Source organism: Bubalus kerabau, chromosome 14 (assembly GCF_029407905.1).
Source record: "Bubalus kerabau isolate K-KA32 ecotype Philippines breed swamp buffalo chromosome 14, PCC_UOA_SB_1v2, whole genome shotgun sequence".
NCBI lineage: Eukaryota > Metazoa > Chordata > Mammalia > Artiodactyla > Bovidae > Bubalus > Bubalus kerabau.
The window spans coordinates 46,709,574-46,726,719 of NC_073637.1; the positions used below are offsets into that span (position 1 = coordinate 46,709,574).

Consider the following 17,146-nt stretch of genomic DNA (forward strand, 5'->3'; position numbering starts at 1 on the left):
CTCTCAGGCTCCCTCCCAGACCCACTGAATCAGTCTGAATTTTAACAATTTCTTCCACACGATTCATGTACGTTATTGTTTGAAAAGCACTGGTCTACTGAACCTGAAGTGGATGGAGTCTATGATATTTATTCCATTTGGTAGCTAAGGGGTCTGTAAATCTGAGATACAGAACTAAAAATGTAGAGATAACAAGCTAAAAAGAGCTTGGTTTTTATCACCTAGTTTAGCAGAAAGAAATCAGGTAAGACCTACGTGCCAAAGTACTAGGGAGAAAAGAACGATGATAAAAGCAAAGGCATGCATATTCTAGGGCCCTTTCTCTTATCCTTGGTTGTGAAGGATGTGGTGCAAGCTTTGACATAACCAACCACATCCTGTTCTATACCCACCCCGCCCCCACCCTCGGTCTTGCTATATTTATGGGATTCTTATTGAATGAATGATATGTTAAGGGATTTTTCACTGCAGGACAAGGGAGAAGATTTCACTTGCTGAATGTGCCAATGTCTGGGTCCCCTTAAAGATTTTTATCAACGATGTTAATAAAGTCATAGCAAGAAAGCCTTCATATTTACCAAGGGCAGAAGCTACTAGTTGTCCCCCAGTACCTGTTCTCACTCTCTTACTTCATAGAATTATTCTTCTTAGCCTGAAACATAGCTGCTCAGAACAGATTTCATTTTTCAGCCTCTTTGGCAGGGAGGTGTGGCCTCATGACATTCTAACTAGGTCTATAAACCAAAGTGTTATATGGAATGACACTTTGGGTTGATCATCTTAAACAGACTGGAGACAAACTTCTTGGTTCTTTCCTCCTTCCTATTAGCTGGAAAGTGGATGTGACAGCTTAAGCTCTAGCCTTCATCTTTGATTATGAGGTAAAAGAGGTGTTTAGGATCCTAGAACCCAGTCAAAGGGACCAGAATCCCTGATGTTCACAGTCACCAGTCCAGTCCTGAGGGGTATGTCTATAGTCTTTGTTCACTTAAGATGGAATATAATTCTATTTCATTGAAGTCATGGTATCTTAGTGTCATGTAATTCATCGTTAAATCTAATCTTAGCTAATCCAGAGAAGTTGTTTATATAGTAAATAGTGATATCAAGATTAAAAAGCTCTTGGGGGAGGGATAAATTAAGAATTTGGGATTAGTAAATACACACTACAATATATACAAGGTAAACAACAAGGACCTACTAGGTAGCACAGAAAACTATAGTCAGTATCTTGTAATAACCTATAATGGAAAAGAATCTGAAAAGAATACATATATGTATATGTAGATATAGATATATAACTGAATCACTCTGCTATACACCTGAAACATTGTAAATCAACTATGAAAGTGAAAGTGTTAGTCACTCAGTCGTGTCCCACTCTTTGCAAACCCCATGGACTACTGCCCACAGGCTCCTTTGTCCCTGGAATTCTCCAGGTAAGAATACTCAAGTGGGTTGCCATGCCCTTCTCCAAATGAATTATACCTCAATTAAAAACAACAACAACAACAACTCTTGAAAGACTGAAATGATAGCCAAAACCATCATCTTATTTCACATCTATATTTTACAACTATATGGAATAAAATGTAAATACCAACATTTAAAAAATATTTCCAAAAATAGACTTGAAAAGTGGCTAAAGAGTAGTCTGTATATAAAAAACGTCAGTGTGTGTTGAATGGGGGAAGTTTCAAGAACAAGTTTCATGTGGGTAGACAATGTAAGGAGGCTTTTTAAAGCAAATATCACTCTTTGTTCGGCGAACACGCGGAGAGTAAAAATGGTTCTCCGGCGGTTCCCCAGTAGTCTGCTGCGGAACCTTCGCCAAACCAGGGGGAGGCTGCCGCCTGCGCCGTCTTTGCACAGCTACCGCGTGCAGGCTCCTGCTTCTCGAAGGAGAGTCCGAGGCACCACGAGGGAGTTAAAACGTCCACCGGTGTGTTATTTTTAAAAGAAGGCCTGAGAGCTTTGGAAGCCCAGCCAGGGCAGTACCCCTTCACAGAGATTCCAGGCTAACCTGGTGACTGAAGGCCTAAGGTTTAGAACTCTCTTGGAGAAGCACTTTTGGGGTGGCTGGGATGTCCAGGTGGTGGCTCCTGCCACTTCAGCAACAGGCTGTGACAAGAAGTGGAGAGCAGCATGCCTTCTACCTGGTACTGTGTTTTAGGATTTTGCTGATGCAGAGGATGTCCTACTTGGCGTTGGTCAGATCCTTGGAACTTCACGTTTCCTGCATGAACCTGTGTGAGCAGCTGTCAAACTCCGGTGCAGAGGGGATGGGCTGATTAGAAGTTTGGGGACCAAAATCAATTAGGTGATTTTTATTAGAAAGATTGCAATAAAATGTTTTAAAGCAAATAAAAATAGGTGGGTCTGAGTAAAAACAAGAGGGTACAGAAAGGTTTAGGGATGTGAAAGTGAATGAGCATCAGTTGACATCTAGCTGTATGTACCTCTTTCCAGCTACATTACAAAAAACTAAAATTAGGTTTGTCATATATTGACACCAGTGTTGAGGATTTCTAGATGGAGTACCATAATATTTTTAATATTTGAGGTTTTAATTATACTATTAACACAATCATCCAGTTTTCTTTTTGATGAATTGGTGAAAACATAGGTTGTCTGGATATATTCTTAGAAGAAGAATAATCCTGGTGGTTGTCAGGAGCTGGGAATGAGGAAGTGAAGAAGTATTTAATGGGTATTGTTTCACTTTTACAAGGTGAAAGAGTTGATGGGGATGGATGGTGGTGATAATTGGTCAATGTTATGAACATAGTTATTACCACTGAACTGTATGCCTAGAAGTGGTAAAGATTTGGGGAGGGATAAATTGGAAGATTGGAATTGATACATACACACCACTAAGTATAAAATAGATAACTAATAAAGACCTGTATAGCACAGGAAATTCAGTGCTCTGTAGTAGTCTATAAGAGAAGAGGATCCCAAAGTGTATGTATAACTGATTCAGTTTACTGTATACTTGAAACTAACACATTGTAAATCAACTATACCCCAATAAAATTTTTTTAATGGTAAAAAAAAAAAAAACCCAACAAATATCAGTTTAAGCTAAGCTAAACTGTACCCAGACCAAGGGAGGTTCAGACTTTCAATTTTCTGCCTTGGCCCAGCATCTTGGAGTACTGTGTTCACTTCTGGGCCCCAGATTGTTTACAGTGTCACACTAGAGAGTGACAAACCAGAGTGTTTAAAGGGCAAACAGGATGGCATAGCATGCGACAATTGTATCACAGTCAACAGATGCAACTGTGAAGTGTCAGCCTGGAGTGGGGTAAATGTAGGGAAACACAGGGGAAATGTACTTCAGTTATTCGAAAGGTTGTCACCTGGGAGATGGAGCTTGATGCCTCATTTGCTTTTTTCCCACAAGGGATATTTAAGGTCAATGAATACGAAGTACTAGAGGCAAAACTGCTTTTATATAGAAGTCATTTTTTAGTAACTCTGGCCATCTCAAATGAGAACGCACTGCTTTGTGAAGTGATCATCGTAGAATTATCAGGAGTGCTGATCTTCATTTGTCGCTTTCCCCTGGGCCTTCATCCCCTGGAGGAGGGCATAGCATCCCACTTTGGTATTCTTGCCTGGAGAATCCCATGGACAAGGAGCCTGGAGGGCTACAGTCCACAGCGTAGCAAAAAGTCGGATAAGACTGAGCACGCACACACGCATGGGGCAGGTGCTTTGAATGTGTTTTCTCATTCAGTCCTTACAAACCATGAGGCAGACTCTATGCTTATCTCTGTTTTACAGATTTGGAAGTTAAGGCTTAGAAAAGTCAAGTAACCTACCCAACATGGTCCTGTGGTGAAAGGTGGTGCTGCCTCGTCTCTGCCTCCTGTCGACCATCCATGGAAGCCATCAGGCAGTGGCTGGCCAGAAGGGCAGTATCAGCTGGTGGTTCTGTAAACCAGGCTCCTGTGTTAAGCAACATCTAGAAAAACATTTGCTTCTTTATCTTGGAGCATTTTCCTAACCCTAGAAGTAATGAGACTGTGTGATAAGGGAGGAGAAACCCCTACTGCGATTGTCTAGGAGCCTGTAGGTGAAAAGGGGAAATTATGAGATAAGTAAGGGAATAGATCAAAACACCTACTTTAAATCTTGAATTTTTAAACCTCGTTTCTAGTTGTATGCTTTGGGACAGGACATGGAAACGGTTTGAACCTTAGTCTCCTCAGGAATAAAATCCAAATAATTACACCCAACCTGCACAATTGTGGTGAGAGCTAAAAACAGAGTGATTAGCTCAGGCCTGTGGTGGAGAAGATCCACAGAACTGGTCATTGTTCTCACTGACACCTAGCACATGCTGAGGCATGCATTAGCTGCAGTTCATGGTTAGAAAAATTCAAATACTAGAGTTTCTCCAGGTCTTAGAGCAGAAATTTAAGCAGAGTTAGACTGCATGATCTTTATATTTATAATACCTTATTTATTACTTCTCTCAAAATTTAGAACTTCATTATTTTGATGAAACATACATTGTTGGGACTGGGAAGCTAAAAACTACATTTCCCAGCTTACCCAAAATTAGTGGTCTCAATGTGATGTAGGTTTTGCCTATCAAATGTACTCATGCATGGCTTGGATAAGTGAACAAAAACAGTGACAACAGAGGCAGTAGCATGCAAGTATTGGGGAAATAGAAAAACCAAATTCCCTGCCAACTTAGAGATTCTCTCCTCAAAAGTAGAAAAGAGAAAACTTTTGTTGTTGAAGAAGCCTGAACCAAAATGTGGTATGAATTATAGGTGATCTGGTAGGAGATTGCAAAGAGAGAAAGGAATCTTACCTTTTATAAAGCCAAGCAGATACACCCTGTTCCATCCATCTTCTCAAGATAATCAGCCCTGGACAGCACCATTTATCACTCATAGTTGGTCCTAATTTCACTTGGTAATTGGGGCAACCACCTGTCTTTGCTCACTGCCTTTATCAAAGGAAAAATAAATTTCTCCTATCATTATGACAGAAGGTAGGTTTGTAACCTGGAGCCAGGGCCCAGCTGAAGTTGGGCTCCTACCCTCCCACCAAAACTGAGAGAAGGGCGTTTTCCTCCTTGATGCTTACATTTCAAAGAGTTGGTTTCCAGGTCTTTGTGGAAATATTCCTGTATTATAAAATTGGCAAGAGGCATATCGAGTTTTTAAAAAAGAGTTACAAATATTTCAATGAATGGGAGGAACTACATGTTTTCTAAAGTAAAAGCTCTAAGAAAAGGAAGAGAGAGAAATGCTTCACTTTTTACAGGGGAAAGAATTAATTTTTTTCCCTTATTTTTAATTTATATTTGCCCTTATGTAAGTCATTACGCATCCATGGTCCAGAGGCCAACATTTCAGTGGTGGCTTTCCATTCTTTGATCCCAATCAACAGTTATAGGAAATACTCTTTCCTCATATTGTGGCTAAGATGATGGTCTAGTTGAGAGTGCAGCTTCTTGACTTGCCAGCTTCCTGATGATGACAGTTAGCAGTCCTTTGCTGGGCTGGTTCTGCAGGGTTGATCTACAGCATCCTGGATCTTGTACATCCACCATTTCCAGTGAGCTTATATGCACCAAAGTCAAGATATTAAATCCCTTTCCCCTTAAGTACCCGAAGTGGTGTCTGTTTTCTACAAATAAACTCCACCTAATATAAAATCTAATAAAAAATACTTCATCTAATGAGCCACAACTCTGTTTTAGGTGAAACTTCTTTAAGATTATTAGTTTAAACAGGAGATGTCCAGAATTTGATACTTAGATGATTTTACTATTGCAGTTAATACTCTAACATAGGTAAATACCTGTTAAGTTTTGATCATTTTATGGATAGTATAAAACAAATGAGACTTAAGTGTGTTCTTAATTAGTTTGGGAAACTTAAAAGGCAAATTTCCTTTGCAGGGATTTTCTTTTTTCTTTTAATTCTTTCTTCTCTTCTTCTTTTTTTTTTTTTCTCCTTCATGTAATAAAAGAAATGCAATTTTTGAGTTAGGTAGTCCAAAACACAGTGAGATTTAAAAATAGAAGGGATATGACCTACTTGGGATGTTCTCTTTCCCAAATTTTAAGAAACAATCCTGTTTCATGTAATATTCAGTTCTCCCTACTGTTGTAGGTCAGTCTTCTCATCAACAAGTAAAGGGTGACTGTCTTTGCCTTGAATCTGTGCTGACCTTATCATTTGCATTGGCTAGCGGAATGTGACAGAAATGATCACAAATTCTCATCTAGCCCTTAAGTTAGTTAGTGTTAGTCACTCAGTTGTGTCCAATGTTTTGTGACCCTGTAGACTGTAGCCCACCAGGCTCACCTGTCCATGGAATTCTCCAGGCAAGGATACTGGAGTGAGTTGCCATTCCCTTCTCCAGGGGATCTTTCTGACCCAGGAATCAAACCTGAGTCTCCTCCACTTCAGGTAGATTCTTTACTGTCTGAGCCATCAGGGAAGTCACAAGGGTCCTGACAAATTCTACTTTTGCTTTTTTGGAAGTCAGTCCCTTTTAAAGAAGTCTGACAATCTTGGTGAAGAAAAAAGGCGCTTGGGAAGAGCTCCAGGGATGTGAGACTATGAAGGGCAACACCCAGCCCCCAGCAGTTCCAACTGGTTTCTGAGGTGCCAGACGTCTCTACGTCTTTCAATCTGCTGGCCCTTCCCTGGAAAGACATTCACTCTCTCTTTTCCTAACTCCATCCACCCTTTTAGACACCATTCAAGTGTCACTAGTTGTAGATCTTTCAGAGAAGCATGAAAATGTGATAATCATCGCCCAGTTCTTCCAGGGATCCTAGCCTGGTGGTGAAGTGAGAGAAATGGGAAAGGGTTTGCTTATAATTAAAATCATTTTCTATGTATTTATTATTTAACAAATGATTGTTAGTTGCTAGTTCTACTAGTGCAAAATACTGAGTTCTGTCTCTCAGTCGTGTCTGACTCCTTGCAACCCCATGAATCGCAGCACTCCAGGCCTCCCTGTCCATCACCAATTCCCGGAGTTCACTCAAACTCATGTCCATCGAGTCAGTGATGCCATCCAGCCATCTCATCCTCTGTCGTCCCCTTCTCCTCCTGCCCCCATCCCTCCCAGCATCAGAGTCTTTCCCAATGAGTCAACTCTTCGCATGAGGTGGCCAAAGTACTGGAGTTTCAGCTTTAGCATCATTCCTTCCAAAGAAATCCCAGGGCTGATCTCCTTCAGAATGGACTGGTTGGATCTCTTTGCAGTCCAAGGGACTCTCAAGAGTCTTCTCCAACACCACAGTTTAAAAGCATCAATTCTTCGGCGCTCAGCCTTCTTCACAGTCCAACTCTCACATCCATACATGACCACTGGAAAAACCATAGCCTTGACTAGACGGACCTTTGTTGGCAAAGTAATGTCTCTGCTTTTGAATACGCTATCTAGGTTGGTCATAACTTTCCTTCCAAGGAGTAAGCGTCTTTTAATTTCATGGCTGCAGTCACCATCTACAGTGATTTTGGAGCCCAGAAAAATAAAGTCTGACACTGTTTCCACTGTTTCCCCATCTATTTCCCATGAAGTGATGGGACCAGATACCATGATCTTCGTTTTCTGAATGTTGAGCTTTAAGCCAACTTTTTCACTCTCCACTTTCACTTTCATCAAGAGGCTTTTTAGTTCCTCTTCACTTTCTGCCATAAGGGTGGTGTCATCTGCATATCTGAGGTTATTGATATTTCTCCCAGCAATCTTGATTCCAGCTTGTGCTTCTTCCAGCCCAGCATTTCTCATGATGTACTCTGCACATAAGTTAAATAAGCAGGGTGACAATATACAGCCTTGACGTACTCCTTTTCCTGTCTGGAACCAGTCTGTTGTTCCATGTCCAGTTCTAACTGTTGCTTCCTGACCTGCATACAAATTTCTCAAGAGGCAGATCAGGTGGTCTGGTATTCCCATCTCTTTCAGAATTTTCCACAGTTTATTGTGATCCACACAGTCAAAGGCTTTGGCATAGTCAATAAAGCAGAAATAGATGTTTTTCTGGAACTCTCTTGCTTTTTCGATGATCCAGCAGATGTTGGCAATTTGATCTCTGGTTCCTCTGCCTTTTCTAAAAGCAGCTTGAACATCAGGAAGTTCACGGTTCACATATTGCTGAAGCCTGGCTTGGAGAATTTTGAGCATTACTTTACTAGCGTGTGAGATGAGTGCAATTGTGTGGTAGTTTGAGCATTCTTTGGCATTGCCTTTCTTTGGGATTGGAATGAAAACTGACCTTTTCCAGTCCTGTGGCCACTGGTGAGTTTTCCAAATTTGCTGGCATATTGAGTGCAGCACTTTCACAGCATCATTTTTCAGGATTTGAAATAGTTCAAGTGGAATTCTATCACCTCCACTAGCTTTGCTCTCAGTGATGCTTTCTAAGGCCCACTTGACTTCACATTCCAGGATGTCTGGCTCTAGGTCAGTGATCACACCATCGTGATTATCTGGGTCGTGATACAACTAAATATTAGTCGTTATATAGGAATAGATGTTATATATTGTAATGGGGGGCAGGAGGAGAAGGGGACGACAGAGGATGAGATGGCTGGATGGCATCACTGACTCGATGGACGTGAGTCTGAGTGAACTCCGGGAGTTGGTGATGGATAGGGAGGCCTGGCGTGCTGCGATTCATGGGATCGCAAAGAGTCAGACACGACTGAGCGACTGATCTGATCTGATGTATGGATGTGAGAGTTGGACTGTGAAGAAGGCTGAGCGCCAAAGAATTGATGCTTTTGAACTGTGGTGTTGGAGAAGACTCTTGAGAGTCCCTTGGACTGCAAAGAGATCCAACCAGTCCATTCTAAAGGAGATCAGCCCTGGGATTTCTTTGGAAGGAATGATGCTAAAGCTGAAACTCCAGTACCTTGGCCACCTCATGTGAAGAGTTGACTCATTGGAAAAGACTCTGATGCTGGGAGGGATTGGGGGCAAGAGGAGAAGGGGACGACAGAGGATGAGATGGCTGGATGGAATCACTGACTCGATGGACATGAGTCTGAGTGAACTCCGGGAGTTGGTGATGGACAGGGAGGCCTGGCGTGCTGTGATTCATGGTGTCGCAAAGGGTCGGACACGACTGAGCGACTGATCTGATCTGATTGTAATGTAGTGAATTATGTATAGGAAATTTAGATAGTTAATATTTGAAATATATTAATAGTAATACATTTATGTTTGATACATAGAAATAATGATTTCATAATACTTGTTATTACAAAGAGAGTTTCCCAGGTGATAAAGAATCTGTCTGCCAAGGCAGGAGATGCAGGTTGGATTACTGGGTTGGGAAGATCCCCTGGAGAAGGAAATGGCAACCCACTCTAGTATTCTTGCCTGGGAAATTCCATGGACAGAAGAGCCTTGCAGGCTATAGTCCATGGGGTTGCAAATAGTTGGACATGACTGAGCACACACACACACACACACACACACACACACACACACACACACATTATTACAAATAGTACTTTACCTCTTAACCATAGTAATAGGTATTTAGTAAATAACAGTAATTATTGAGAGCTAAAGTGCTAAATTGGAGAAGGCAATGGCATCCCACTCCAGTACTCTTGCCTTGAAAATCCCATGGACAGAGGAGCCTGGTGGGCTGCAGTCCATAGGGTCGCTAAGAGTCGGACACGACTGAGCAACTTCCCTTTCACTTTTCACTTTCATGCATTGGAGAAGGAAATGGCAACCCACTCCAGTGTTCTTGCCTGGAGAATCCCAGGGACGGGGGAGCCTGGTGGGCTGCCGTCTATGGGGTTGCACAGAGTCGGACTCGACTGAAGCGACTTAGCAGCAAAGTGCTAAATATTATAAAACAATGAATACTATTTAGACAGTTAATATTACTTGTAATTGTACAAAATATTTATTTTCTGTAGCTCTATTTACAAACCCAAAATTCACAGATAATTCACTTCAATTCTAAAATATCATGCTTTATTAGTAATGTAAAATTTCAGCTTTCGTTAGCCAACATCTGAAGTTTCGTGCTGAAATTCCTGTACGTTAGTTTGAAGCAGCTTCTGTTTATACTGTCTAGGACTTTTCAAAAGATTTTATAGCCAACAAAGGAGCACAATTATATTAATACAGCATAAGTTAGCCCCCTACCATGGTATATCTTAGTATAAAGGTTAAACAGCTCTTGTATAACTGATACAACACAGAAATAAAGTCAGGGGAAAAGCAGGAACACTGTCTCATGCAATCTTACTGGATCATCACTTGGTTCTTCATGCCTTTGTAAACAGATGTCATATACCATGCCTCTCAATGATCATAGTATTTACAGAAATAATGACATGTCAGTAAGGAATATCCCTACTTCTGATTTCTCCTGTCTGTTTCTAGCTGAACGTCGATGCTGTTCTCACTGAGTCCATTTGCCAACCAGGAAGCCTGCTCCTGCTGGCAATAAAGAGATGAGTGCAAACTCAGTGAGCTAATTATGCCAAGGATCAAGTCTTCCTGAACTTCCCACCAAAGTGCTCTTGTATTTTTTTTTTTTTTAGTTATTTTTGATTCTCTAACTCACTAGAAGAATAGATGTTAATATTAGTAAGATATTTTAAATTCCACTACCCACTCCAGTGTTCTTGCCTGGAGAATCCCAGGGACAGCTGAGCCTGGTGGGCGTCCGTCTATGGGGTCGGGGTCGCACAGAGTCAGACACGACTGAGTGACTTAGCAGCAGCAGCAGCAGCCTCCAAGAAAATGTTTCCTTGCTAGGCCAATAGAAAATCCAGTAATGTGCTTAGTCGCTTAGTTGTGCCTGACTCTTTGTGACCCTGTGAATTGTTTGTTTTAAGGCACAGAAAGATTCAAACTAGGGGAGGTAAATTGGGAAGGGAGGCAGCAATCATTTACGGCATTAGAAGAAAAAAATTTTAAAGAATATACACTATGATCAATTGGGAATTATTCCTGGAATGCAAGGATGATTCAACATTGTTGTTATTGTTTAGTTGCTAAGTCGTGTCTGGCTCTTTGTGTCCTCATGGACTGTGGCACGCCAGGTTCCTCTGTCCATGTATAACTGAGGAATTCTTCAAATAGCTTCCATGCAGAATTAAGAGTTTATGAAAGGTTAAGTAATAAATACAAGCTAATTTGAAATTTATATATATATATATATATATATTTATTATTACAATTCAACATGACCACAAAAACTATATGCAATCTAGTCCACAAAACTTTTTTAGGGAAAAGTATTTTATCATGAAAAGTATTTTTTTTTTTTTTTTAGAGTGAACTGTACTTAAATTTACTGGCATTGTCAATCTATGAACAAGACAGGTATTATTATTATTTTTTTTTTCCATGAAGGGAGATGGTTTCCAATCTGCTATAATACGTGCCCACAGCTTCACCTTGAACATGCAGCATTCAGGCTGTACTCAGGGTAGATTATTCCTTTTTCACTTTCACAATTTTTATGGTGCTGCCAGAAGTCTTCATGGCGTTTGCTTTGAATTCAGTCTTCAGCGCATCTCTGACTGCTTTTGCACAGATTTGGGAGTACCGGATGTAGCTGAGTCCAGCCTGTCGCCAGTACGCCACCATGATATCACGAGAGGGGGCGCGTCGGGCCGAATCGCGAAGATCTGTCAATGTCGGCTCCCATGAAAAGTATTTTTATCATTAAAAAATTGCTGGTCCATGGTAATATTCAAAAGCAGATCACCTAGCTTATTTTATTATCATTTTTAAACTCTCAAAAAACTGCACATCCTCTGATTGCCTGTACTCAGAGTGGACCACTCCTTCTGCCCCATCCTTGGTGGCCACTAAGGGATTTTACAATTCAGCATATAAAGGCATAAAATCCCTTAGTAGCAAAAAATATGGGACAGTGAGAGTGATCCACTGTGAGTGTGGGCAATAATGAGATATGTTGTCTAAGGAGAGCTTAAAAATCAGCGAGGTGGTCTACATTTGAATATTACCATGGATGAGCTACTAAAAAAAAAAAAAAAAAACAACTTCATGATCAAATACCCTTCCTTAAAATAACCTTTTGTGGTCTAGATCCTATAGGTTTTATGGTTAGGTTGAGTTTTAATAATACATATATTTTAAATTAGCTTGTGTTTATTACTCATCCTTTCATAAACACTTAATTCTGCATGGAAGTTATTTGAAGAATTGCTCAGTCATACACTTGGTCTCCTACACACATGCAGATTCACATATGTGTATTCAATTTTGCGGGTATGGTTGTGATGTTTTGAGTTCACATTGGGTACAATTTGTCTCTCTGCATATCCCTCAGTATAAATAATAAAAGATAATATAGTTTTTCTTTTTTGTGTGCTTAGAATCAGGAGAATGCAAATTAAGACTAAAAGGAGATAACACGAAACCCCACAAGAATAACTAGAATTTAAAATAACTGAGGATGCCAAGTGTTGACAGGGTGCAGAACACTGCAGGATAGCTTTGAGAAAATTATTTTTTATCTATAAGAGTTAAACATATTCATACTCTATGGCCCAGCAGTTATATCCCCAGGTAAATATTTAACAAAAATGCAAATAAAAAAGATAGTATAGAATGCTGGAAACAATATCATTTGTAACTGGAAACATTTCAAAGAGTTGAATCAATAAACAAATTGTAGTAGATTTATACAATAGAAAAACACACCGTAACAAAGGAAATACTGCTTTTCTCAAAACCTGGATGAATCTCATAAATATAACGTTGATCTATGAAAACCTTATACAAAATGACATATAATTTATAATTCCACTTAAATAAAATTCGAAAACAGGAAAAACTGTTCGGTGGTGTTAAAATTAGGGGCAATTAGGGCAGCTTAAATATGGTGTGGAAGGGGCATGAAGGTGCTTTCTGAGGTTGTAGGAATGTTCAATTTTTGACCTAGCTGGTATGCACATGGGTGTATGCCCTTTGTGGTAGATCAGTAAATTGTATCTTTATGATCTGTATACCCTTTTGAGTGTATAATTCAACAAAATTTTTATTGAAAAACAGCTAACCATTAAGATATTATTGACAGATCTCACAGGCATTGCATTTTAGGGATATGATATACAATCTGATATGGGTAGACTCATGAATTTAACTGTAACACATACAGATGAAGTTCCCTTTAAGAAAACCTGAAACAAAGAAATCCATATTTACAAGAAAAAGAAATGAAGAGCCGTGTTATTTATATAGTATTCAATGCACCCTTTAAGAAATGACTCTCTCTCTTTCTTGGTGCATTGAAAAGTAGTGTGATTTTCAAATATTTCATTTTAACATCCAGAAAGAAGTCTAGGTAATTTTTTAAAGTTCTCTAAGTATTCCACCTTCCACCTCCCATCTATATGTTTCTCTTCCCTGCATATTTATCATGTGTGTGCTCAGTCATATCCGATTCTTTGAGACCCTTCCAGGCTCCTCTGTCCATGAAATTTTCCAGGGAAGAATACTAGGAAGGGTTGTCATCTTCTACTCCAGGGGATCTTCCCGACCCTGGGATCAAACCTACATCTCTTGTGTCTCTTGCATTGGCAGGTGGATTCTTTACAGTAAGTGCCACCTAGGAAACCCTGCATATTTATATTATGAAACCCTAATAAAATATCATCACCATCTTTAGTATCATCATCATCATTATCATTATTATTTCATTCCTTAACAGCAACAAAGAGCTTTTTTGGATTGTGCAATAAGCATCAGAGTTTAAGAAGGTAGATATAAGACTCACATTGCACATGAGCCAAGCAGGCTCAGACTGGCTGTAAGATTTTCATCATATCCCACTGCTTATATGAGATGAAGCTGCACTATAGTCTGGTAGTCTGTTCATTAGTCCTTGATTGCAGACTTAGTCAAGTGCCTTCGTTGAGAGCCACTGAGACCAATATGGTCCAAAAGAGAGAAACAGAAACAGAGAGAGAGATGTAAGGAAGGAGAGAGTGGGGGAGGAAGGAGAGGTTGGACGAAGGGAAGGAAAAAGAAAATCAAGTGGAAAAAGTCAAAATACATATATCAGAAGCATATTTGGTACTCAAGTATTAACCAGAGTCTGGAGCATTCATCTTGGAAAGCTGGCAGTTCTAGGCAGCTCCCCAGGCTTGGCAGTGGGAACCATGATACAGAAACAATCTGGTCTTTGTGCTGCTGCTGAATTGACTCTGAAATCCAAAAAGATTTGTTACTTGCTCAGGATTCAGAGTTCCAGGAAGGAAGCCTGATGGGCTGAGTTTGGGTTTTATGCCCACTACACTAAGGGGTCAGGAAGGATTGGAGTCCCTTCATTCCTGGGTGGAGGCAGTCACAGTTGGGGAGTTTCCCAAAAGGGGTATTTGAGTATCCATGTACATGATAAGTCGCTCCAGTTGTGTCCCTCTGTTTGCGAATCTATGGACTGTAGCCGGCCAGGCTCCTCTGTTCATGGGGATTCTCCAGGCAAGAGTACTGGAGTGGGTTGCCATGCCCTCCTCCAGGGGATCTTCCTGACCCAGGGATTGAAACTGTGTCTCTTTCGTCTCCTGCATTGGCAGGCAGGTTCTATACCACTAGCGCCACCTGGGAAGCCCCATTAGAGTATGGGATTTCCCCTAATGGGAAGGTACGGTGTTGACTGGCGTGAGCTGTTGGAAGATGGAGAGTCTAAGAATGGCAAACATCTTCAGCAATACTCATTTTCTTACTGGAGAAAAGACAACATAGGTGAGTCATGTTAGCAGCTGACTAACACAATCAAGGTGAAAGGAAGTCTGAGGGATGGTGTAGGTAGAACACAAGGTTATAATGAACTCCACAGATATTCAAGGATGAAATGACCCTGTGCTCCTCGTGGGTGGTTGGAGCTCAGTGTACACATGCTTTAAGCTGAGCCCACCACTTGCTTATCTGACTAGGTTGACTCAGTCCTAACTATTGAAATACAAAATAAGCCTGCGTGTCAAGCATTGTAAAGACATAATGGGGTGAAAAACAAACAAACAAACAATCAAACAGAAAACAATCACAGCAGAAGAGCTAGTAGATGCCCAAGAGGATATAAAAGAGCAACCAATAATGCTGTGGCAACAAGTTGAGGCTGCTGCCAGTGTAGCGATAGTTTAGGAAAACAAGAGGAATATTAAGGGAATGTATTTGTCTGTTGCACTTTCCAGGTGGTTCAGTGGTAAAGAATTTGCTTGCAACACAGGAGATGCTGGTTCAATCCCTGGGTCGTGAAGATTCCATGGAGAAGGAAATGGCAACCTGCTCTGGTACTCTTACCTAGAGAATCCCATGGACAGAGGAGCCTGGTGGGACTGTACATCGGGTCTCTAAGAGTCAGACTCAACTGAGAAATGGAACATGCATGCATGCATTTGTTCATTAGGTTTGGGGAGCTGTGATTCTTCAATATAATATTCAATATGATCAGTGGATTTTTAATACAATCATGGTTGTGATCATTGTGTGTATGTATTAGTTAGCTGGGGCTCTATTGACAAAGTATTAAGAACTAAGTGGTTTAAACAACAGAAATTTATTTTCACACAGTTCTGGAGGCTAGAAAGTAAAGATCAAAGTTATGGTGAGGTTGGTTCCTTCTGAGATCTCAGAGCACAAATCTGCTAATTATTCCCTTCTGTCCCAGCTTCTGCTGGTTTATTGGCCATCTCTGGCATTCCTCAGCTTGTAGATGCATCTAGATCTCTGTCTTCATGTTCACAGGGCGTTCTCTGTGTGTGTCTATGTCTTCATCCAAATTTCCTCTTTATATTAGTAGTAGTCATAGTAGTGTTAGTCACTCAATCATATCTGACTCTTTGTGACCCCATGGGCTGTAGCCTGCCAGGCTCCTCTGTCCATGGGATTCTCCAGGCAAGAATACTAGGGTGGCTAGCCATTCCCTTCTCCATGGGATCTTCCCATCCCAGGAATCAAACCCAGGTCTCCCACATTGCAGGTGGATTCTTAAGCCACCAGGGAAGCCCCTTTATATTAGTACACAAGTTGTGTTGGATCGTAACTCACCCTAATGATCTTATTTTAATCTGTCTTTGGAAAGATCCTATTTCCAAATGAGATCACATTCTGAGGTACTGGGAGTTAGGGCTTAAACATATCTTTTAGGGGGATACAATTCAACCCATAACAAGGAGAATGCTTGTTATTAATCATTAGTAATATTTGTAGCTTGTAATATCTTTTCCTGGGGGCCCAAAACCATGTTCCATACTGTTTCATGTAGAGGAACAGCTTGGTTTGGAAGAACGTCAATAATGTTACTAGCCTCAAGACAATGTGAGGGAAGTAGATATTTCATCTTGAGGTCTGACTTTTGCTAATTCTGCTAAATTCTTAGTGTCAAGTTTACTGTAAAGTACAAAGTCCCTTCATAGAAAAGTATTGACTTTGTCATATTCTATTTAAGATATTCATTGCATTTAGAGGTTTTATTTCCTCCATTTCAATCTCAGTTTTTCAAAACTTGTATAAGATTTTGCTACTGTTAAAATGTTTTTGGTTTTTAAATATGATATCACTGGTATGGAGGTCTTCTAGGTTTGGAATTTAGCAATAATAACTAACATCAGGAACACTTTGCATTTGGAAATTTTCTGTTTCAAAAAGCATCAACTTTCAAGAGTTCTGCCTGCCTTCTTAATTATTTTTGAACTCAACAAGTGCTCTTAAAAGGAAGTGACTTGTACTTTAACTCTCTTTCTACCTGACTGATTGTATACTATGGCTTTCGGCAGTTTTTTTTTTTTTGGATGGGCTTGAGAGCTTTACAAATAAATCCTTAATGATCTTTACAGTCTATTCATTTTCTCCAGAAATGTGCTGAGGTGTGCAGATAGTAAAAGTGGTGTGATAATGACTGAATTGGATGGCGAATGGAGTCTTCTCAGGTATCAGCCAGCCAGTAGGACCCAGGCTTTTCCCAGGGCAACAGAAAGTTGCTCTGTGGGCCAATAGCAAGGCTGAGAAATGGCCTGATCGCACCCAGGGCCAGTGCTGACGGCACCCCAGCACTGCCAGGCCAGCCAGAGCCCGGGCAGAGCCCCGCCCCGACTGCTGACAGCGCAGAGCAGCGTTGACAAAGGCTCCCTGTTGGCTCAGGACATAG

At 40.6% G+C, this 17,146-nt stretch overlaps 1 protein-coding gene across 1 annotated transcript; it reads right to left on the reverse strand.

The window, feature by feature from the left end:
* Nucleotides 1–11,287: 11,287 nt before the first annotated feature.
* On the reverse strand, nucleotides 11,288–11,695 carry LOC129627244 (ATP synthase subunit epsilon, mitochondrial). The gene has a single exon (XM_055546854.1). The coding sequence runs from the start codon at nucleotides 11,614–11,616 to the stop codon at nucleotides 11,461–11,463; it is 156 nt and encodes a 51-aa protein (XP_055402829.1). The 5' UTR covers nucleotides 11,617–11,695; the 3' UTR covers nucleotides 11,288–11,460.
* Between the last annotated feature and the right edge of the window lie 5,451 nt (nucleotides 11,696–17,146).